Raw genomic sequence first — 25046 nt, 5'->3', positions numbered from 1 at the left:
TTCTATGTTAGGTGGAAAACGTTCAAACTGAATTGGTGGAATGGTTTGATTCTCTTGAAAGATGATTAGGGAAAGATTTAAAGGAATCCATAACCTTGTTTGGTTTGGTTGTTAAAAAGATAAGAGAAAGATTTTTCAGCTTGAAGTTATGTGATTTAAACTGTGTTTTTCAGCTTGAAGTTATGTTGTTAAATAGATGCGGTTTTAGAAGCTTCAAGTTAGGGTAGGGTGTTAAGTTAAAGCTCTTTGATATTGATCACAGAGAGCAATAAATCACATAGAGCTTTTACTTACACTTAACCTACCAAGCATTCAATAAAATAGACCATAACTATGATAATACTTTTACCCAATGTAAACCACTCCAAAATACACTAGTTAACATGCATTTATCACAGTTAAAAAACAGTTAGCTTTTATTGCTTAGACCAATTCAGAGAAATTTTGAGCGCAATAACTAAGAGAGAGCTTTTAAAAGCTTCAAGTTAGTATTAGGTGTTAGAATTTTTTTTTTTTTTTTTTTTTTTTTGATCAAAGGTGTTAGAATTTTATTTAACCATAGAGAACAAATACTTTCTTCTAAGCATTTAAAATATTAATGTAATGCTATCTCAACTCAAAAATATATTGCATTTAAACAGAGAAACAAATAAACTAATCAAAAGCAGACAACAAATAATCAAAACCGGACATCAAATAATCAAAAGCAGACATCAACTAATCAAAAGCAGACATCAAATAATCACATATCAAAAGCAAAATCAACAAATCAAACTCAGACAACAACTACTAGATGAATTAAAGAAGGCTCAGTTCTACCTTCGTGTTATCAAGAAATAGTGCAATCTGTAGAGCGTGGTAAGGGCCAGGACAGACAGGATATCAGAAATGTACTTCTGCAAACATAGCAAATGTAATTTTTAAGCCATACCAATATAAGAATTGTTAATAACTTGAAATCAATGATGACATACCTTGAGATTAGAATCAGCCATTGTTTCATGAAACGCTTTAAGAGTTACATACTGGGGACGCAGAAACTTTAGTGGTTTGGGAACTGAAGTCATTGAACTTGTTAAAGCTCGGATTTCCTGCCTACAAAACCAAAAAAAAATTAAAAACTCCAACAAGGGTAGAACACAAGGAGCAGAAAAGAAAGAAAAACTTTATAAATTATGAGCTTCAAAGACAGTAATCTGAAAACCCGAAGCTAATCAAGTCAAGAATTACCTCATACTCTCAAGAGCAGCCTTCTGCAAGTCCGGATTAGGATCCTGAACCATCTCAACATAGAGCTTAAGGTTCTGCTTTAGTTCCAAATCCTCTTAAGACTACAATCACAACCCAATGTAAGTCGAGTCATTAGTCCTGTGAACATATATAAAAAAAAAAACTCTCCTCACAGCACAAGTTAGCAACTTTTTAATCCGGCTATACTAATGACGAACAAAACATTCACTTTGAACATGCTTATTGTTTTGTTTTTGTATATCTCCTTATGCTTTGTAAAACCACGTACAATACTGTAATTGATATGTTCTCGTAATAAGAAAAGAATACGAACCCACTTAGTCTTCATAATTAGATTCATCATATCGAATCAAAGATGAAAAGATTTATTACAAAAATAAACCAAATTAAAACCGATAAATAAGTTTTTTTCTACTATAGACACAACATTCCAATTGCCATGGTGATTGAACAACCATAGGAAAAAACGATTATCATCTTCATTTCTTCTCTCTTTGTTCTTTTCCATCCTCTCTTTGTTCATTTCCATCTTCATCATTCTAACTTCCTCTTTGTAACGCCCGTGAACCGGAAAATCAGTTAGAGTTTGTTTTTAAATCATCCGGTTTAATTGATTGGGTTAATTGGAAACCTTAGAGTATGCCTATAAAAGAAGTAAACTCGAAATTAGGGCTTTGGTTAGCCACTTTTCGTTTTATAAAGGAGAAAAAGAGAGAAAAGGAGAACGAGCAGAATCGTTAGGGTTTGGGAGAAATCAGTTTCGTCATATCAAATCGTGGTAAAAGGTAACGAAATTTGGCAGAGTTATTCCCAAGTCCTTTATCGTTATTCTCCAATTTACAGAATTGGATTTGGATTCAAATTGGTTGAGTTATTCGCAGTTTCGTGAGACACGTTTTCTCAGACGCGAATTAGGACCAGCGGAGATTGAAACTGAGATCGTGGTCTCGTCTGTTTTCCGATCGGCACGAGATTTTGTGGTCAGCTTTGTGACGTCTGCAGCTAGGATTTCACCGGAGAGATTGAATAGTTAACGGTTAGTTTGTATTTGAGGGTTTCGTCTTTGAGACTGCTTGTTTCTGGTTTTTCCTGTCCAGTTTGCTTCAAGGTTGCTTTTGGTTGTGGACTTTTTGTAGGACGTTTCTGGACTGTTTCAGACGCAAGGAGAGTCTCTCCTGGGTTTAATTGCTATTAGAATCAATTTGTTAAGGTGAGTGCGTGACCATGAGCTTATCTGAGCGATAGGGTTGTGTGATTTGTTTTGTGTGATGATATGTAGGTGTGGTGAATGTGTTTTGGATGAATTGTTCAATGACTGGTTTGTTTGTATTGTATTCGTGATTATACCTTTTTATTTGCTTGTGTGTATAGCTCGTAGATGGGAGGATCGCCTCACTAAGTATTTATGATAATACTTACGCATCTCATTGTGTTGTTGATACAGGTAAAGATAAAGTGTGATCGTGGAATCATGGCAAGGAAGAGAGGATGATCTAGGAACTCGTTTGTTTTATTTTTGGTGTTTTTGGTTATTGGAACCCGGTTAGGATTGTTAGTTATTCTTGGTTTTGTTGGTCGAATTATTTATTTATTCATTAAATAGTATTTTTGACTTGTGGTTTAATTGTTATTCTATTGGTTGGTTTAATTAGATATTTATGGAAATATTTAATTATTTTTTTTAAAAAAAATGGGTCGGGTTGTTTCAATTTGGTATCAGAGCGATTACGGTTCTAAGATGTGTAGAAAAATTAATTGATGAATTATTTTCCTGTTGATTGATGTGGGATGAGCTAGGGTGTTAGCATATTGAGGATTGATTATGGAGTGTTTAGTCAATTGTGTGTTGTTGGAGTTCTAGCATCATCTTCTCCAAGCCTTAAATGAGATTCCACGGTAAGTTGTTTGTGATATATTCGTTTGTTTTAGTTTCTTAGCCATTTGTTTTTGAGTAGCGCAGATGGTTAGAGGAGCTGGAGTTCGTGGTCGTGGTCGCGGTCGTGGTCGCGGTAGGGGACGAGTCCTCGAGGGTACCGGCGAGAGTGATGGCCACAGTGCCACAGTTGAGCAGAGTGGGTTCGCAACCTGAGTTTGTGGAGCCCGGGGTTAGGAACGGTCTTGGTGCCGATATAGCTGGTGCAACCGGAGTGGGGGCTGGTGGTGTCGGTACCGGTGTGCATGCCGTTGGTGCTGAGGGCCCAGGAGTGATGTGTGCCGCAGCCGGAGGAGCCCAGGTTCCAAAGGTTGGTTTGGCGGGCCTTGTGAGGCAGTTGTTGGAGCGGTTACCAGGTTTGGTACCAGTGGAGGCTCCAGTTGCGCCACGAGCGGCGGAGGTGCAGCAGCGGGCTGCGGTTGCTGAGAAGGTTCCATCTTATTTGGGGATGATGGAGCAGTTGCAGAGGATTGGCACCGGTTATTTTTCTGGTGGTACTAGTCCTGAGGAGGCCGACAATTGGAGGTCGCGGGTTGAGCGGAACTTCGGTTCAAGCAGATGCTCGGCGGAGTATCGGGTAGATCTAGCAGTGCATTTTCTAGAGGGGGATGCACATTTGTGGTGGCGGAGTGTGACTGCCAGGAGGAGGCAGGCGGATATGTCTTGGGCAGATTTCGTGGCTTAGTTTAATGCCAAGTACTTTCCGCAGGAGGCGCTCGACCGTATGGAGGCGCATTTTCTTGAGCTGATACAGGGTGAAGGAGGACCTTCAGAGGTAGGAGGGGGGAGTGAGTCCAGCGGTACAACCGAAGAAGACTCAGCAGCAGGTGGCACCTAGCAAGGGCAGCAAGCCTGCGCAGGGGCAGAAGAGGAAGTGGGATCATCCTTCCAGAGCTGGACAGGGTGGTCGTGCAGGATGTTTTTCTTGTGGGAGCCTTGACCACAAGGTGGTGGATTGCACGCAGCGAGCTGAGACGAGGGAGTGCTACCACTGCAGGGAGAGGGGACATCTCATGCCGAATTGTCCTAAGGTGCAGCGGATGGCAGTGGCAGTGGTACAGCCGGCGGTGCAGCACGGAGCGCAGGTGCAGCAGGGAGTGCAGCAGTTGGCACATATTGCAGCGGCACCGCAGGGTTACACTATGCGTGAGATAGGCGGTACTAGCAACAGAGCGATTACTGGTATGATTTCTGAGACTCAGACTTTGTGAAATATTTCTGTTGTTTTGGATATCATTATTTTGTGATGAATGTTAGGGTTCTTAGCACATGAGGTTTGTGTAGGGACCTTATTAGTGGGCGGTGTAGAGGCCCATGTGTTGTTTGACTCTGGAGCATCGTATTTTTTCATTACCCCGGAGAGTGCCTCGCGCGGCAACATCCGTGGGGATCCTGGTGAGCAGCTTGGAGCCGTCAAGGTTGCTGGAGGGCAGTTTCTAGCGGTTCTGGGGAGAGCGAAGGGTGTGGATATTCAGATTGTAGGGGAGTCAATGCCAGCAGATTTGATTATCAGCCCTGTAGAGTTGTATGATGTTATTCTGGGAATGGATTGGTTGGATCATTACAGAGTACATCTTCATTGCCACCGTGGGAGAGTTTCTTTTGAGCGGCCAGAGGGAAGGTTGGTTTATCAGGGAGTGAGACCTACCTCAGGGAGTCTCGTCATCTCAGCAGTGCAGGCAGAGAAAATGATCGAGAAGGGATGCGAGGCTTACCTGGTGACGATATCTATGCCGGAGTCTGTGGGGCAGGTAGCAGTGAGCGACATTCGGGTTATTCAGGACTTCGAGGATGTGTTTCAATCGTTGCAGGGATTACCACCATCACGGTCTGATCCTTTCACGATTGAGTTGGAACCAGGGACAGCGCCGTTGTCTAAGGCACCCTACAGGATGGCTCCAGCAGAGATGGCAGAGCTAAAGAAGTACCTAGAGGATTTGTTGGGTAAGGGATTCATTCGTCCTAGTACTTCACTTTGGGGAGCGCCGGTGTTATTTGTGAAGAAGAAGGACGGGAGTTTCTGCTTATGTATTGACAACCGGGAGTTGAACCGGGTCACTGTGAAGAACAAGTACCCTTTGCCAAGGATCAATGAGTTGTTGGATCAGTTGAGGGGTGCTACTTGTTTCTCCAAAATCGATTTGACGTCAGGTTATCACCAGATCCCGATAGCGGAGGCAGATGTTCGCAAGACTGCTTTCAGGACGAGATATGGACATTTTGAGTTCGTGGTGATGCCTTTCAGGTTGACTAATGCACCTGCAGCGTTCATGAGGTTGATGAACAACGTGTTCCAGGAGTTTTTGGATGAGTTTGTGATCATCTTTATTGATGACATTCTGGTGTATTCTAAGAGTCCTGAGGAGCATGAGGTACATCTGAGGAGAGTGATGGAGAAGTTGCGGGAGCAGAAATTGTTCTCTAAGTTGAGTAAGTATAGTTTCTGGCAGAGAAAGATAGGTTTTCTGGGTCACATTGTTTCTGCAGAGGGAGTTTCAGTGGATCCAGAGAAGATTGAGGCTATCAGAGATTGGCCTAGACCGACGAATGCCACTGAGATCAGGAGTTTTCTTGGGTTGGCAGGGTATTACAGGAGGTTCGTCAAGGGGTTTGCGAGTATGGCACAGCCGATGACTAAGCTGACACGGAAGGATGTTCCTTTTGTGTGGTCACCGGAGTGCGAGGAGGGTTTCGTGAGCCTGAAAGAGATGTTGACGAGTACACCAGTGTTAGCATTGCCAGAGCATGGAGAGCCTTACATGGTGTATACTGATGCCTCGAGAGTTGGTTGAGTTGTGTTCTGATGCAGCGTGGAAAGGTTATTGCTTATGCATCACGGCAGTTGAGAAAGCATGAGGGCAACTATCCTACTCACGATTTGGAGATGGCTGCAGTAATCTTTGCCTTGAAAATTCGGAGGCCTTATCTTTATGGCGGGAAAGTGCAGGTGTTCACGGATCATAAGAGTTTGAAGTATATCTTCACTCAGCCAGAGCTGAACCTGAGGCAGAGGCGATGGATGGAATTGGTGGCTGATTATGATCTGGAGATAGCTTACCATCCCAGTAAGGCTAATGTGGTTGCAGACGCGTTGAGCCGTAAGCGCGTGGGTGCGGGTCCAGGGCAGAGTGTTGAGGCCTTGGTGAGTGAGATTGGTGCTTTGCGGTTGTGTGCTGTGGCACGAGAGCCATTGGGATTGGAAGCTGCGGATCGAGCAGATCTTCTGACTAGAGTTCGGTTGGCTCAGGAGAAGGATGAGGGGTTGATTGCGGCTTCTAAGGCAGAGGTCTCTGAGTATCAGTTTGCAGCTAATGGGACTATCCTTGTGCATGGGCGAGTTTGTGTGCCTAAGGATGAGGAGTTGCGACGGGAGATCTTGAGTGAGGCTCATGCGAGCATGTTTTCCATTCATCCAGGAGCGACTAAGATGTACCGAGACCTCAAGCGGTACTATCAGTGGGTCGGGATGAAGAGGGATGTAGCTAATTGGGTTGCAGAGTGCGATGTTTGCCAGTTAGTTAAGGCTGAGCATCAGGTGCCAGGTGGCATGTTGCAGAGTTTACCCATTCCTGAGTGGAAGTGGGATTTTATCACGATGGATTTTGTGGTTGGGTTGCCTGTGTCGCGAATCAAAGATGCTATTTGGGTGATCGTGGACCGTCTGACTAAGTCAGCACATTTTCTGGCCATCAGAAAAACCGATGGAGCGGCGGTGTTGGCTAAGAAATATGTGAGCGAGATCGTGAAGTTGCATGGAGTACCTGTGAGTATTGTGTCAGACAGGGATTCCAAGTTTACTTCTGCATTTTGGAGAGCCTTTCAGGCAGAGATGGGTACTAAGGTGCAGATGAGCACGACTTATCATCCACAGACAGATGGGCAATCTGAGAGGACTATTCAGACGCTTGAGGATATGTTGCGGATGTGTGTCTTGGATTGGGGAGGTCATTGGGCGGATCACTTGAGTCTGGTAGAGTTTGCTTATAACAATAGCTATCAGGCGAGTATTGGGATGGCTCCTTTTGAGGCGTTGTACGGTAGGCCAGGTAGGACACCGTTATGCTGGACCCAAGTGGGGGAGAGGAGCATATATGGTGCAGATTATGTTCAGGAGAACACGGAGAGGATCCGGGTTCTTAAGCTGAACATGAAGGAAGCTCAGGATCGACAACGGAGTTATGCTGACAAGAGGAGGAGAGAGCTTGAGTTTGAGGTTGGGGACAGGGTGTATCTTAAGATGGCCATGTTGCGAGGTCCGAACAGGTCTATCTCAGAGACTAAGTTGAGTCTGAGGTATACAGGTTAGAGTTGTCTGATGTTATGCGTGCGTTTCACAAGGTCTTTCATGTGTCGATGCTGAGGAAGTGTCTTCACAAGGATGATGAGGTGTTGGCTAAGATTCCAGAGGATCTTCAGCCCAACATGACTTTGGAGGCGAGACCAGTGAGGGTTCTCGAGAGGAGGATCAAGGAACTTCGGCGGAAGAAGATTCCTTTGATCAAAGTCCTGTGGGACTGCGATGGTGTGACAGAGGAGACTTGGGAGCCAGAGGCGAGGATGAAGGCAAGGTTCAAGAAGTGGTTCGAGAAGCAGGTTACTGCATGAGTTTGCCTTTCCTTGGTTTCCAGTTTCAGTGTTGTTGAGTTTTTGAGCTTTTGAGTTGTTGTTCTTATTTCTCTTTCATTTGTATTTTCGTTGGAGTTGTAACGATCATAACAGTTGATGATTAATAAGATGAGTATTTTTTTTCTTGGATTTGACTTGAGTTGTCTTATTTAAGAATGTGTTGTGCGGTTTCCAAAAATGGAAAGTTTCCTAGAAAGGACTTGTCTATTTTTGGAAAGTTTGAGTAAACAACCTAAGAGAAACGTGTGTTTACGAGATGGCCGGGAGTTGGTCATAAGGATATTCTCGAGGGGATATGATGGATGGTGAGGCATAGAGGTGTCTTACGCGAATCCATGAGAGAGTCTGGAGATATGCTCGAAAGCGTTTAGTATTGTTGCTCGAGGGATATGAAGGTCCCAACGACTCGTGAGGAGCGGGGTATGCTCCTGAGGTACCGGTAACTTGAGGGACATGGTGTCTTTAAAGTACGAGGGGTACGGTGGCTTCGGGTGACGATCCGAGAGCACGCTTTAGGGTGACGACCCGAGAGCGAGTTTTGTGGTATTATTTTCTCCAAGTGTCGTAACTCGATGACTTTGTGGCTGAGAGGGAGCCTACACAACTCAGGGTTTGACTTTGAGTGGGGAAGATAATATGTGCGATACCCGAGATACCGTAGGCCGAGGCCTGAGAGTGACGGTTTATGCTCGAAGATTGCGGTCTGAGAGTGGAGAGTGAGTTGTGAGCAACAATGACTAGTAAATCGTGAGTATATCGACTGGATAGAGAGACCTAGAAGGGGTCTGGTTGGAGGGAGTGCGGACTGTAGTGATGGTTGCACGGAGTTCCTCGGAGTGGAAGGGTGAAGCTAGATTCGAGGACGAATCTATGTTAGTGGGGGAGAATTGTAACGCCCGTGAACCGGAAAATCAGTTAGAGTTTGTTTTTAAATCATCCGGTTTAATTGGTTGGGTTAATTGGAAACTCTAGAGTATGCCTATAAAAGAAGGAAACTCGAAATTAGGGCTTTGGTTAGCCACTTTTCAGTTTATAAAGGAGAAAAAGAGAGAAAAGGAGAAGGAGCAGAATCGTTAGGGTTTGGGAGAAATCAGTTTCGTCATATCAAATCGTGGTAAAAGGTAAAGAAATTTGGTAGAGTTATTCCCAAATCCGTTATCGTTATTCTCTAATTTACAGAATTGGATTTGGATTAAAATTGGTTGAGTTATTGGCAGTTTCGTGAGACACGTTTTCTCAGACGCGAATTGGGACCAGCAGAGATTGAAACTGAGATCGTGGTCTCGTCTGTTTTCCGATCGGCACGAGATTTTGTGGGCAGCATTGTGACGTCTGCATCTAGGATTTCACCGGAGCGATTGAATAGTTAACGGTTAGTTTGTATTTGAGGGTTTCGTCTTTGAGACTGCTTGTTTCTGGTTTTTCCTGTCCAGTTTGCTTCAAGGTTGCTTTTGGTTGTGGACTTTTTGTAGGATGTTTCTGGACTGTTTCAGACGCAAGGAGAGTCTTTCCTGGGTTTAATTGCTATTAGAATCAATTTGTTAAGGTGAGTGCGTGACCATGAGCTTATCTGAGCGATAGGGTTGTGTGATTTGTTTTGTGTGATGATATGTAGGTGTGGTGAATGTGTTTTGGGTGAATTGTTCAATGACTGGTTTGTTTGTATTGTATTCGTGATTATACCTTTTTATTTGCTTGTGTGTATAGCTCGTAGATGGGAGGATCGCCTCACTAAGTATTTATGATAATACTTACGCATCTCATTGTGTTGTTGATGCAGGTAAAGATAAAGTGTGATCGTGGAATCATGGCAAGGAAGAGAGGATGATCTAGGAACTCGTTTGTTTTATTTTTGGTGTTTTTGGTTATTGGAACCCGGTTAGAATTGTTAGTTATTCTTGGTTTTGTTGGTCGAATTATTTATTTATTCATTAAATAGTATTTTTGACTTGCGGTTTAATTGTTATTCTATTGGTTGGTTTAATTAGATGTTTATGGAAATATTTAATTATTTTTTAAAAAACAAAATGGGTCGGGTTGTTTCACTCTTCAAGAACATTGACTTGAAAATCCAACTGTTCTATCTCATTCGTAAAAGCACCATCTACCCACTTAAACACATGGTTGATGTTCATAAGCTACATTTGTGAAATTATTAGAGTTTATAAGCTTTTACCCGTTCATAAATTGTATAAAGCATAAAAAATAAAACCGGTAATAATGACGGTAAGGATTTGGATTTGATCGAAATTTTTTTCTCAACGATTCCATCGCCACACCAACACTGCTTTGGAATTCCAAGAACCTTTAGTCTTGGTCGGGCAACAGATTTTTACACGAGTTCGCAGCTCCCGAGAGGTGGCTCATAATTTTCTGAATTTTGGATCTTCAAATTCATGAAATTTTTTTTTACAGTTAAACCAGTTTGTACTATATAGATCTTGAATTTTAAAATCGTGAATAGTCAATTGAATATCAAATATCTATAATTGAAATAATAATTGAATGTAAAATATACCTAGAAATCGAAATACTTATCTGAAATCGTCTCCTAATATTTCCTCTTTTCTCTTTTCTTTTTCCTTCTTCTCATTCAATTAATTTTGTTTTATGTTGCAACAGGAATGAACAACAAATAAAATATTTTATTTGTAATCATAAAGATTAAAATTCAAATTTAAATTTAGGGGAAATGGGAGAAAATTATTTTAAAATATTTTAAATTTTATTGAAAAAATCTTTTAAACATCAAAGAATATTGTGTTGTCATTAATTTCTTGGGTACACATGGCGCCACAAAAAGTCATATATCATACATATACAACATATGTGGTACATATATACCGTGGGTCCCCTAATAAAAAATTGCATAAAGATTTTCCTAGTTTCTAAGTTGTACCCTTATATACACACAGTTTGACTTTTGGGAGGTTTTGGTGTTTATTTAGATATACTTAGATTAAAACCAAACATATTTATTTAAACCAAAGATTGTTGATGTTTTAGGTATATTCCCCATAGTGTTGACAATGTATTAGATGAACAATTCTACTTGTAATTGAATTGCACCTCCACTATTATATAAAGCTTTTACGGTTCTAACAACAGACACAACCCAACATGTAGCGACAGTACATGAACAAAAATAATGGAAATCAAGAAAAGCTTGATAACAATATATCAAATGATCACATGAGTCAGAAAACAAAATATGACCACATGAAAAGCTTTATAAAAGTTTGTGACATCATTTATTAGTTAACAATACCTCAGTACCCAATATCAATATCAATATCATTATGATTAGTTTACTAAAAACAATGTTTAGCCAATATCAATATCAATATTATAACAGTTTGTGACATCGTTTATTAATTAACAATACATTAGTACCCAATATCAATAACAATATCATTACAATTAGTCAACTAAAAATAATGTTTAGTGTGTACTATGTAGATTAAATGGTTTATTTTCTTTTTCATAAATGGTAAAGAATAAAGCTTTTGAGTTTGGTATGAATAATGGAAATATTGAAGTAAATTGAAAATCCTTTTAATTGATGATATTCTTTGGTTTTGTTATCAATGGAAAAAATTGATATACAATGATTTTATGGTTAAAATAGACATAATAATTAAATGATAAAATACTTGCAGTTTGAAGCATAACTAATTACCTTGAAATCCTTGATTCACCACATATCCGATAACACCAGGGTAATCCCTCCAATCCCGAAACCCATCCTAAGTATATAAAAAAACTAGTCTTATTATTATAAAGAGAAACTAAAATTCTTAAGAGAAACTAAATAAATTCGATCCTAAGTTGTCTCCTCCTCCAGCAAGTAGTATATGTTCTTGAACCAAATTGGATCTGCAATAACAGCTTCAAGCTTAAATCAAAGTCACTATATAAGGGTTTTTATGACATGTTGGCGATTCCTTCTATGTTGCCTCCATCTCCAATGATGATGTAACCAGAGCATTTTGATCTTTCATTGGAGTACTCATTCCATCAGTGATATTGTACTGAATGTTGGACACACGCTCTGATCGCTCGTAGGCATTAACATGACCAGCAAAGATCATATCGACTTTGTTTTTGATGAACCATGGCTCGAACTTAACTCTCATGCTCTCACCTTCCATATAGTAATAATTGTTGTTGTTGTACCATGGAACGTGAACCAGAACAATCAGCCACGAAGTCTCTGATCGGTTAACTTTCTCGAGCTCATCCAAGAGCCAGGAGTTCTACGGTGTGTATTTGTCTATGGTAAAGTGTCACAAAAGAAAAACATTAACATTGTAATATAGAGTAAAATATAATAAAGTGTGAGTCTTAGATCGTACCATAAGCTGAGTAAGAGGAGAGTACGATGATGCAAGTCGAGGCTTGTTTGATTGAGTACCAAAGTGGAGATGTACTCTATGAGGCTCTGTAAGGAACGTGGTAGCGGTTCTTGTACGACTTGAAGGGTTGAGTCTCCCCCTACAAGCGGATTTAATGTTTTAACACTAAACCTAAAAAAGTTTGAAAATAAATATACAGAGTGGATCTTACTATGCTCTAAGCGTAATGCAACTCGTGGTTCCCTGCAGCCCAAATCCAAGGCTGATGCTCGGCGCTTGGTTCCACAAACCTGCCGTGATTACCATTTTATTTGGTCTTGGTTAGGATGGTCATCAACATAAGACAAATCTCCACCAAAAAGCACCACTAGGCCTTTTGGATTCGACATGTAGTTGTACAATTTATGGTTTAGAGACATAGATTTGTCCAAGATCACCTAAAAAAAAAGTTAAGGTTACTGATATTAGGTTCAAAACATTTAAATCATAGTTGAAACTTGAAACTCAAAGCCTATTCACTAAAATAAAAAACACTCTTCTACGACCTCTAATATATCAAATATAGCAAGTCATATTTGTTAATACATAATAGTATAATCGTGAAGTAATAACGTTCATATTGATTTTTACAAGTTTAGAAATATATGCAGTCCTGGAATAAATTGGAGTAGTAGAACGAGAAACATTAAAGCACTTATTGAAGACGAGTCTTTAATATCTCTTAATAACTCTTAGAAAATCTTTGTAATTTTTTAATCTTAAAATAATTAAATTATATTTAATTTTCAACATAAATCCTTAAAATCCCTAACATGACTCTGTTGAAACTATGAATCTGTGGACTATATACCTATAACACCAAATGTGTAGGAAACATCTGGACCAACTTTTGGAGGAGTCATGAAGTTGAATTGTCTAGTGGAGCTACCAGTTCCAACTTTATGGAAATATTTAGTTTTTTACTTAGAAGGAAAAAGAGAGGTTACTTTACTTACAAATTTATATATATATACATATATATATATATATTACTTGGGATATAGTCAAATAAATTTATAATAACTCAAGCCCTTTTATTGTGGCATGATGAAGATAACCATATGTGTAATCAAAGTATCTATAGGACAAAGTTGTCGCTATAACATTCTTATTATCACTACAATCACTACTGGCAATTCAATATGTAATGACATTAGAACAATATTTATTTAATGGCGTTACCCACGAGATGATCACACCTTGACCATCATGATCTCCTTACATTATGTGAACATGAGAAAGAACCAAGAATGAAAGCTCCAAGTGATGAAAGAAACAAATAATATGTAAACGTGATTTTATAAAGAAAAACTGGAATCACTTGCTCTGGAGCGTTATAGTGGTAGGAGGGGAAAATGTTTTGAGTGGCATTTCTTCAGATGGTTCCGATACTCGGACATAGGCACTGTGACTCCAGCTTGGCTAACGACAAAAATGCTTAATAATGCAACCACAAAGCATACAAGTGCTAAGTGATTCAACCCCATTTCGTGTTTAGAAAATTCTAATAGATTCTGCTTTGTAAATGATAATTTTTACGACGGGATCGATGTGAAATGCAAGGTATATGCTTTTGACGATGATTTTATTTGAAAGAAAATAAGTTAGAAAAGTATTCTAAGAATTATTCCTCTTTTTCATTTTCAAACAAAAAAAATCAGAGAGAATCATACAGTTTTTTAATTTTTTCTCCCAACAACTATTCTTATTATAATTTTATGAAAACTAATTAAAAAATATTTGAAGAGCCTCAAAGAGAATATATATTCATAGAAACAAAAAAGGAGATAAGATCATGTCCAGAAAATTTTATACCCCGTTAGGATATCAAATATTTATACTGTTTTTAATGATTTCCCATTATATTGGTTTATTTGTTTTCATAACTTCTTATACTTCTTATATTAGTTGTTAGCCCACGCGACGTGTGAGTTGTTATGTATAATTTGTGATTATATTTTTTAAGTATTAAAATTGACGCGTGGGTTGTTTAGTATAATTTGTGATTATACTTTTCTAAGTATTAATATTAATGTTGGTTGTTTTTTTTGGTAAGTAAACTATATGTGATAGTATCTATTTTTAAAATATTGTTGTTTTTATTATTGGGTCGAATACCTACATTAAGTATTGCTTCAGTGATTCTTTCTAATGGTTCCACGCCAATTCCATCTATTTTTCCTATAACACAATTTCTATATAATTTTATTTTATTTGGTTTTGTATTCCACTCTAACTTTTTCAGCTATTGGACCTTTTCCTCTATGTTTCTGTTGGCTATCAATATAATTGCATACATATATGTTGCTTCTTTGTGTGATGAATTTGTTGTTTTACGCATCTTCTCCATTCCTGAGTTTATGTTGAATTTTAAGAAATATTTAATCATACTTTGGAAGTATAGTGCTTCTGTGTTTCCGTGTTTTGCACATTCTTCTATAAGATTTGAATAAAGTTGCTAGGCTTGCCTTGGTAAAGGCGATATTGGATGCAAGTGTAATTGTTTTTACACGTCTGGTGTTTTTGACGCTTTGTAAAACAGAGGTGCAGAAATGATTGCATCACCAAAATCGTGATGTGAAGATTCACCAACTTTTGCTAAGATTTCACTTATTAGTTCAATCAGTAAGTTGTCCATCCTTGAAAGAACGGTATTTGGTAGTGCCATATCTTCTAAACATGGAATAAAATATACTTTTTGATTACTTTGCGATTATGAAATTGTGTAAATTGACTGATGGAACAAAAGTAAATAATTAACTCTATTTTAAGGAAATACATGTATACAAGTAATTCAAAGGACGAAATTGAAATTTTTCTTGCAACACGTTTTGTACATGTTTTTATTCTTACTAACACTAATATTTATATGGGTAGGTGTATGCTTGTTGTAAGTAATTTTTATATGGGTATCATATAGGCTTTTTGTTAGGGATATATTTGTTATATACGTTGATATTTGTTTAAATAATATTTTGTGTATATTCTTCTTAATTTAGTTGATATCTGTTAATAAATACTGGTACAACCCTATTTTTATTGTTTTTACTATGTTTTAGATCTAAGTTTTTGAATCTTTCTGTTATTTCTAAAGTCATGTTATCAAGTTCTTTTCTAGCAACCAAGTCTTTTCCAGAGCACTTTCATAATCTATTCATCCTCTGTTTTCTGAGGTTCATCAGAGATTTTCAATAACAGTGATGAGATATTTTCTAACTTTTTTCTCTATTGATTTGTTTATGCTTTCTTACTCATACATGTTGTTTATTTTATTCATCATGTCTGAGTAGTCTGCTTGTTAGGGTTAGGGTTTCTCACTAGGGATTCATATGATTTGGTAGATTACCCCTTTGCTATGTTATATATAGGATTCTTCATCTTTAGTTGTTCTTAATGTTAGTTCTAGAGTAATTAACTAGAACTTGATTCCAAATAATAGATATACCCACCATAGGTATCTGTTACCATAACTACTATTTGATGAGCCTGGTATATAGGTGTCTAATAAGAACCGGCCTATCTACTAAGGTGAACTTATCGAACTCGTTTAGCATGCATGTTTAGGTATAAGATTTCACGGCACATCACCGGAAATCTTAGCTCTAGGCATAATGAGTTTCACGGAACATCACCGGTTATTTTGTAATTAGAGTTTGAGTTTAAGACCATCTCCAATGGTCACCTCTATAATTTCTCTATTTTAGAGGTGACTCTATTAGAGGCATTGTGCTCCAATAGTCACCTCTAAAATAGAGGAAAAATAGAGATGAATAGTAGACATCTCTATTTATAAAGACAAAAAGTAAACATCTCTATTTTTGAGGAAACTCTATTTTAGAGGTGACCATTGGAGCACAATAACTCTAAAATAGAGTCACCTCTAAAAATAGAAGAAAATATAGGGGAGACCATTGGAGATGCCCTAAGAACGTTTCGATAACAACCTAGCTATATCTAGATCTACTAATCATTTGTTTTTTGAGAATACCCTAAATCTGACGTTTTATTATCTTGAATTACAATCAACCAACCTACTATTTGCTTATTTACTTTTTATTTTTATTTTCTTATACTCTTCTAACTTAATCTTGACACTTAGGCTTATTGTGTGAACAAAAAAACTTTGTGGAATTCGACCCTTAAGTACTATCGACGATCTCTTATTTGAGAGAGTGGTCTTAAGGCAATTTGACCTATATCAAATTTTGCGCCGTTGCTAAAGTTCTTCCGAATCACCTTTAAGCTTAGTTTAGAGATTTCGTCTAGTTTTTATTTTTCTATTGATACTCACGCGTTTCTTGTTTTTCTTCTTTTATGTGTTTCAGGTGTATGTCTAGGCTCATACGAAGCACTAAACAGAAGGACCTGATCAACTTATCTGTACTTGATTTGGGAATACTCGAATACACCAACCAAAAAACTCAGAAATTAGCAATGGTTGACAGAGTCATCAGAGCTGATGAGCAAAGAGTTTTACGGGATGGAGATGGGCAAGCCTACAATGTGGCTGGTCAGAGATTGGATGACCATGGACTCATCACCCTTGAGAACATCAATGAGGAACAAGCGCGCCTCAACGCGCAGTTGGCTGCTAGAAACGCAGCAGGGCTCAGTGTCAAGGGACACTAATTGGGTGTCGATCGACACCTACGGGATCAGAACGAAGAAGAGCTCGGTGTCGAGCGACACCACCTAGGTGTCGATCGACACCAACCAAAGGTTCCTGCCGCAGCTAATCCACTAGCTGTTGAACCACGTCGTACTCTTGGGGATTTCAACAAGCTTGACCTGTTCTATGCCAACCGCTCAGCGATCGTACCCCCACCCTTCTAGAGGAACGACTATGAGCTGAAGCCTGACTACTTTGCACTAGTAGGCCAACACCCTTTCCATGGTTTATCTCACGAACAGCCAATGGACCACATCGAGCGTTTTGAGGACCTCGTTCTGAGCATTAAGGCTAATGGAGTCTCTAAAGACTACTTACTGTGCAAGCTTTTATAATACCCGTCTCTCTCAACCTTGAGACGGCGTACTTTCATCTTTTCCATTCATTTATTCAACTTCTTCAAATCAAGTCTTGAAATAATATATCATAATTTCGGGAAACTTTCTTTTATTAAGAATCAGAAATAAATTGTTTCAAAATAATAGCATAATTAAATTAAAATCGTTGGATAAAAATGTATGAAGAAACCGTGTTTAGAAATATAAGAAATAACGATAAATCAAATAAGAACCCAAAGTCCCCGAAATAACACCAAGCGAGCAGCTACTCAACATTCTCTTCCTCACCTGAGGGAAAAGAAAAGGGGTGAGTAATTAACTACTCAGTGTAGACAGTCAAAACTGTCCACCGAAACACAATAACAAGATTATACTTTCACACAATATCCATTTCATAAACATAGACCCAAACAACAAGCATATAGCTTAAACTTTCGTAGTAAGCTATAACAGACAAGCTTCTGTCTTCCTTACCGCAAGATCTTTTACTTTCTTTTTTTAGTTTTTAAAATATTTTAACTTATGGCTCCTCAAGCCTATTTATGGAAGACCACGGCCCGTACCTCGATCCTTCCTCTCATTGCTCGTCAGCGATTAATGACCTGTAATGAACCCGTAGGTTCCATTACAGTCCAACATCCTCAATCTTATCATTTCTTTTAATATCATTATTCTCTTTTATTTACTTTTTTCTATTTTTATTTAAAAATACGTCCTTAAAGACGTCAAGCAAATCAATACGCATATCACGCTAACAACCTAACGCATAATATCACACAATACATATTATAATATTTTATCAATTAATTTCTAACATTTAACAATCAGCACCCAATGTCTAAACCTATACAAATGAACTTCAAAAGTACAAAAGTAGAAAGGTGATACTATATTTTCACAGATCCCGCCCTCACCTTAGCAACTCGGTTGGATAACACAATTTAGGACTAGCAACAACAGAACCGGCTCAATAACGATCTCAATCTGCAGCGGTTTAGATAACCGATCAGAGATTATTTTTCATTAATAATCTTGATTAAAATTAATAACCAAATCAGATTCTAAATCTTAAATTGATTCGGTATAGCTTTAATTAAACTAATTAGAAGTGATTTACTAAATTATCAACCAAAACTAATAATTTAATAATGCTCAACGGACGACGTACGTAACACCACGGTCCACACTTTCCTCCCATGCACGTTACTTCCGGTTTAGCAACAATTAACCAACACTCTAATAGCTAAACCAATGAACCAAGTCATCTTCTTCTTCCTCACAACACAATTTCACGTAACCTCTAACTCAACAAAAGATTAATTGGTTTTAACTGGTTTAGATCATGGTTTAATAATCAAGGCAAACATAACAACAACAACAGATACGAGACAAGGTTGATGAGTTACCTTCCTCAACAAGCTTTCTCGTCGGCTTCACGTGACGGGACGAACAGCGAAGTGGAGGGTTTGTTATCACAGATCTGTGATGGTTAAATCCATGATTAGATTTGTTCAATAATCCCAAAGAAACTAAGAGATCAAAACCAGAATTGATTCTCGTGCGTTACCTCTCCGGTGAGGATGATTCACGCGGTGACTCCGGCTCAACACAACAACTATCTCCGGTGGTCTGAGTGGTGCTACGATGGTTCACAAAGGAGAGTTAGGTTAGGGAAGAGCCAAATCAATTCCCAAAAGAAGAGGCTTGAACTAAATGAGGTGAGACTTACCGAGGTTGCCGGCTTAGGGTTCTGACTTGATTTGGAGTTTGCGTTCTCCTTTTATAATCACGTGAGGACAATGAAGTTTTACTTGTGTTTAAATAGCTAGCGGGATTGGTTTGGGCTTTATTGTCTAATTGTAAAATAGGGGTGTTACAATTCTCCCCCACTACAATCATTCTTTCTGATTCCCATGACAACTCTTGAATTCCATCCCTTTCCCAGCAAATTTGAATCGACTTAGCTTTCTTTCCTCTCGTGAACCATTTCCTCTATGACTCACAATTGATACCGTTTTTCCTTTTATCGATAAGTCCAACTCAAGATCCTCTGGTGGCTGTGAAATGATAAGCTCTGGTTCTGTGACAACTTTTCTAAGCACCGATATGTGAAATACATCATGAAATGCTGCCAAATCTGCCGCTAGGTCCAAACGGTAAGGTACAGCTCCAACTCTCTCTATGATAGGGTAAGGACCCATGTATCTCAGCTTAAGTTTTCCTCTCTTAGCCCAACGGTTCAGTCCTTTGAACAATCTCATTTTAAGATACACCAAGTCACCAATTTCAAATTCCAGATCTTTTCATTTTAAGATATTTTTCCCAACGTCCTCCCCAATCCAGCATACAAGCTTTAAGCATGTCCTCCAAAGTCTGAATCGTCCGCTGAGATTGATCATCTGTCTGAGGGTGATATGATGTACTCAAGTGCACCTTGGTTCCCAAAGCTTTCTGAAATGCTTTCCAAAACAACGATGTGAACTTCGAATCTCTGTCAGAAACAATGCTTACCGGTACTCCATGGCGTCTCACTATCTCATCCATATACTTTTGAGCTAAGCGGTCAGCTGTGTCCTTTTTATTGACTGCTAGAAAATGAGCTGAGTTAGTAAGTCGATCTACAATTACCCAAATTGCATCCTGCTTACTTGCTGTTCTCGGGAGTCCAGTAACAAAATCCATAGTCACCATATCCCATTTCCATTCTGGCAATGGTAGACCTTGTAAAAGTCCACTTGGAGACTTGTGTTCTGCTTTTACCAACTGACAAGTCGTTCACTTTGCTCCCAGTCAGCAACCTCTCGCTTCATTTTAACCCAATGATAGTACCTTTTCAAGTCCCTGTACATTTTGGTAGACCCCGGATGAATAGCAAAACGTGACTGATGCGCTTGTCGCAAGATCTCTTCCTTCTGATCTTTATCATCTGGGGCGCATACTCGGCCTTTAAAAACAAAGGTCCCATTCTTCGTAATATGGTAACCTTCAACTTCACTTTCCACTGATTTCTTTAATACAACATCTTCTTTCTGTGCCTCACGAATTCTCCAGAGTAAGTCAACTTGGTTTATCGCTTTCAAGCCAACTACTTCATCATCCACTGAAGCTTCACAGATATTGAGACTTGTCAAAGCTGAAACAAGCTCTTCAACCTCTTTGGTTGCATTCACATCATGTCTCCTTCTGCTTAGTGCATTTGCCACCAGATTTGCTTTTCCTGGATGATAAGCAATATTCAAATCATAGTCTGCAAGAAACTCCGTCCATCTCCTGTCTTAGATTCAAATCTGCTTGGGTGAAGATATACTTCAGACTCTTATGATCAGTAAATATTATTGAGTGTATTTCGTATAGTTGATTAATAGATTATGTACTTGAGGTTACGGTTGTAATATGTGTTTTCTTAGTATGTTAGTTGGCCTTACAGTTAAATTTATATATTATTTAGTGTACAATTACTATGTATGATTTTTACTATTTAAAAATATAGGAATAATAACATATAGTTTATTAAGTTAAAATTTAGATTATAACTAAATAATTTAAATTTAAATTTGATTTGTTTTATTAATATTATTTATTTTGTTTAGTGTTTAAGATAATATAATTGTATTTTGATTGTTATATCTATGAATTCACTCCTGATATACCGTCTCGTACTATCGACCCAAACCTGTCCTACCATCAAACTTTGTTTAGTAAAATTAAACATATCTAATGGATTTCACCTGTGGTATACCGTCTCATATTACTATCGACTCATATTCGTCTTACCATCTAACCCTGTTCATTGAAATTAAACATTATTTTGTTATTTTTGTTTTAATAATACTTTAATTTAAAAAATATATAATTCAAATCAATTTAAAAGTTTCTGTCAAATAGTTATTTAATTATTTTAAAGTTTATATATTATAATATTTTAAATACGTCCTACCATCTAATCCCGTTTAGTGAAATTAAACATTATTTTATTTTAATAATACTTTTATTAAATTTTTTATAATTCAAATCAATTTAAAAGTGTTCTTTCAAAGGGTTATTTAATTTTTATAGATTTCACAAATTATAAATATTCTATAACATTTTTTTGTTAAATATACTAAACGTTTAATAAACTTTAAATAAATATAATATTTACCTTTTAGTAAAATAAAATATTAATAATATCCTAAAATTTCTCCTTTTTTAAAGTAATTAGAATTGATGGAGATATATTAGATAATGAAATGCTAGTAATTAGAACCATTAATTAATTGATAATAATTTAGTCCAATGGCATTCCTCGTAAATAAGTTTCATCTTGAGGATTTATTTCATAAAAGCAGTACACCGCGGAACTATATTGTTTTGAAAGAAAATCAAAATATAATTTTTTTAATAAATTATCTAGAATTATAACTTATTGTTTTTTATTTTGATTTAGTTCTAAAATTGTTTCATGATACTAATATATACCTAAACCCCTTAGACCCAATAACCCAGTCCAACAAAAAGAATAAAAGATACTTTTATTTCTTTTTAATAATACTTGATATAGTCTCGCGGTGTATTACGGGTTAAATTATTTTTCTTTTTAGTAATACTTTTATTTAAAAGAATATAAATCAACTCAATTTAGTATTAGTTAGTTGTGATTAGCTAGATCTGTATCATAAAATCTAAAATAACAACAATAATATTTGAGAATAAATTTGTTGCAAACACATACTGTATATAGGATCGTTAGTAACGTTAAATGAATAGTTTCATGCGTAAACACATTCTGCTAATGTACATTGGTTAATTTTAATAGAAAGATAGAACAAATAACATACTATGAATTAAAACTGATGTAGTTATAACACAACCCATCAAATTATATGCAGACTATGAAACTAAACTGAAAATCTAGTTCATGATGCAATTTCCACAACACATATAGTAACAAAGTGCGTCAATTACCAGGTTTGATCTATGAACTCCATTTCTCTTCTACCAGTTAAACACCAAAAAAAACGAATACGATTTTCTGAAATAAACCTGATGAACTTTGATAAAACAACTGGATCATAAAATAGATGTGCCAAAAAATTAGCTCTTAAATTCAACAACCACGGAAAAAATCAAAAGAATAGAAACCAAAGAAATACAGAAAACAAAAGTAGTGCATTGAGTGATGGTAAATAAGGTAAATGTAAATGCTAAAGAATTTTGTAGCTTTGTGTTGGGTGATGGTAAATGGCGTGGTAGTGCATTGTATATGTAGGAAAACTAATTTGGTTATTAATTTGTAGCAATTAAAGGAAAATATTCTTTGAAGCAAGAAATTTGGAAGCAAATCTTTGAAATCGTTTGGTTTTTAGGAATATGCTATTATTATGCGTTTTGATGTGGCATTAATATGTTTCTTTAAATTGTTTTTGTACCGATATAGAGGGAAAGAATATATAATCGGATGTGGTGAGATATTACTTGATTATACTAAGAAACAAAATCGATTAATATGGTATATGGAGAAGAGTCATGAATAAGTTCAAAATTATTTTGGTAGAAGTAAATGATATCGAAAATTATGGATTGCATTTTTTTAAGTAATCGTGGAGTTAATATAGAGAGATTTTAGGCAATATTTTGGTTAGGTAAATATTTGATTTAAAATGTCGTTTGAAAATAAATGCCAATAACATTGAATAGTAAATAAGTGTCAAGTACATGATTTATTTGCTAAAATAGCTGCAAAAATGTATATATAGATAATAACCAGAATAACTCTTTATTTGATTAGAGAACTAAATTGACATAAATTTTGTGTATAATGACCAAAACTCTTGATCTATTTTTTCTGGAATTTTAACATTTGAAATCAAGAAAATAAATTAAAAACAAATACAATAAAAAATGAGGCCCAAAAACACTGAGTTCATCAGTCTCATATTTTTTAATCTCAAAATCGTGATTAACGCCGACGATAAGAGAAGAACCCTAGTCTTCTCGATTTGAAAGGAGCATCCAAAAGGAAGAAAACCAAAAAAATGTCCCACGGTTGCAAAAGAGAAAGGAGGCCACGTTTTTTTGTAAGGAGGCCATGTTTTTTTAACCAAAACCTTAGTGGTATCTTGATATTAATTTATTTGAGAGTTAAATATGGTAACTGATTTTAAAAACTCTGTCATAACAAACTAAAACAAAACAAAAAACTGTCACAATAGTTTGTATTATTTTATTACTAAAAATAATAGAACACCAAAACTACAAATCGGTTACTATTAGGATTTCAAATTACAAATTGTCGTAACATAAAATATTCTTAAGGTCATTCTAACAATTTTTTTCTTCTTCATTAAACCTGTCATTAAACGATAAATTTATGGTAATATAAACTTAATTTGTCACAACATAAAACAACTTTGTCATAAAACAAAACATTATATTTTAAAAACTAAATTTGCCATCAAACGACATATATCTTTTATAATTAGAAAAATCTGTCATAACATGAAATTTGTCATAACATTTAAAAAATTTGGTTATCGTTAGACGTCATTCTAGTAGTTAATTTTTTGTCAACAAATCTGTAACAATATGACAGATTGTTTGTACAAAATTATAAATCTGTCATCACTTACAGTAAAAAAACATCTATAAAAAAACATGTCTGTCAAATTAAATGAAAAATCTGTCAAACAAATTTAATCTGCTATAATTTATAAATTTGACATAACTATCTTTTAATAAATTTGTCAACCAAATAAGTCGGCCAAAAAAATCTGTTACAATAAAAAAGTCTGCGAAATAAAAATAAATATGCCATAACTAAACAATATATTTTATAAAATGGATGAGATGTTTTTAAAAGGTATTTTTGTATTTATTTTATTTTTTACACATGAGAAAAGGGTATTTTAGACATGAAAAAAACTATTTAACCCCAATATTTTTTAAGATAATCTAGTAATTAATCTCATTATTTGGATTAATCTAGTTTTTTCCCTTGTTTTAATTTGCCATAAATATTTACTCTATATTTCTATAACATGTATTTATTTTTAAGATTATTATAGAAATTGGAACAGAGAAAAATATTTCTTTCTTGTGAACGAGAGAATCTCAGCATATATCTCATTTTTTTCGCTGGGTATGTACAGAATAATACATATGTTGCATAAACAAAATCAAGATCACACGACTGAATTAATAATTACCATATTTTTGCCTTAACAAACATTGATTAGTTTTCTTAAGATCATTAGGAGTTAACACAGTTCCTAAAATATGTCTAATGTAAAGAAAGTGATCAATTATTGATGCGTTCTAGACTTTCATCTTCTATGTAAATTTGTTCTTCTAGTAAACATTTTCTGAATAACTTACATATGGAGATAAAGCATGAATCAGTCCGTGGATGTCCACTAAATTAAATGACAAGTTGTTGAAGTTTAGTTCGAAAGTCTTTGTATTGAGATGTACCAATTAAAAGAATTTAAATAATGCCATCTCAAACTGTATAGTATTTCTTAGGCCTTGTTTGTTTGATCATTTGGCATTTACATCCAAATGATCCATTTACATGATCCATTTGGATGATGCATTTGAATGATGTTTGTTTGATCATTTAGTATTTTATCTAAATGATGCATTTAAATAAATATTTCTTTGTTTGATCATTTTGTAATTCATATACGTTCTCATTCTAATAAAAATGACTAAAATACCCATGCTATAATTTTAACAAATGAAAAATATTTAACATCATTACCAAATATAATTTTAATGAAGAAATGATTTTAAAGTTTTGGCGGGAAATGTGATTTTGCGGTTTTGGCAGAAAATATAATTTTACGGTTTTAGCGAGA

General features: G+C 36.3%; 1 protein-coding gene, 1 long non-coding RNA gene and 4 pseudogenes across 6 annotated transcripts; 3 read left to right on the top strand and 3 right to left on the bottom strand.

The window, feature by feature from the left end:
- Positions 1 to 815: 815 nt before the first annotated feature.
- On the bottom strand, positions 816 to 1283 carry AT4G08140 (26S proteasome non-ATPase regulatory subunit-like protein; the record flags this gene model as incomplete). Its single annotated transcript, NM_116883.1, has 3 exons — positions 816 to 896; positions 975 to 1095; positions 1231 to 1283. 3 exons carry the CDS (start codon positions 1281 to 1283, stop codon positions 816 to 818), a joined length of 255 nt encoding a protein of 84 aa, NP_192554.1.
- A 2013-nt stretch (positions 1284 to 3296) lies between these two features.
- AT4G08138 lies at positions 3297 to 7771 on the top strand (annotated as a pseudogene; the record flags this gene model as incomplete). Its single annotated transcript has 1 exon — positions 3297 to 7771.
- A 3862-nt stretch (positions 7772 to 11633) lies between these two features.
- Positions 11634 to 13555, bottom strand: AT4G08136 (annotated as a pseudogene). Its single transcript has one exon.
- Positions 13556 to 14114: 559 nt separating this feature from the next.
- On the top strand, positions 14115 to 14741 carry AT4G05355. Its single transcript, NR_141863.1, has one exon. It is a non-coding gene; the product is annotated as an other RNA (long non-coding RNA).
- A 1897-nt stretch (positions 14742 to 16638) lies between these two features.
- AT4G08135 lies at positions 16639 to 17188 on the top strand (annotated as a pseudogene; the record flags this gene model as incomplete). Its single annotated transcript has 1 exon — positions 16639 to 17188.
- A 1848-nt stretch (positions 17189 to 19036) lies between these two features.
- AT4G08134 lies at positions 19037 to 20713 on the bottom strand (annotated as a pseudogene; the record flags this gene model as incomplete). Its single annotated transcript has 1 exon — positions 19037 to 20713.
- Between the last annotated feature and the right edge of the window lie 4333 nt (positions 20714 to 25046).

Source organism: Arabidopsis thaliana, chromosome 4 (assembly GCF_000001735.4).
Source record: "Arabidopsis thaliana chromosome 4, partial sequence".
NCBI lineage: Eukaryota > Viridiplantae > Streptophyta > Magnoliopsida > Brassicales > Brassicaceae > Arabidopsis > Arabidopsis thaliana.
Note: the sequence above shows the minus strand (reverse complement) of the source record. Positions and strands in the feature narration are given on the sequence as shown.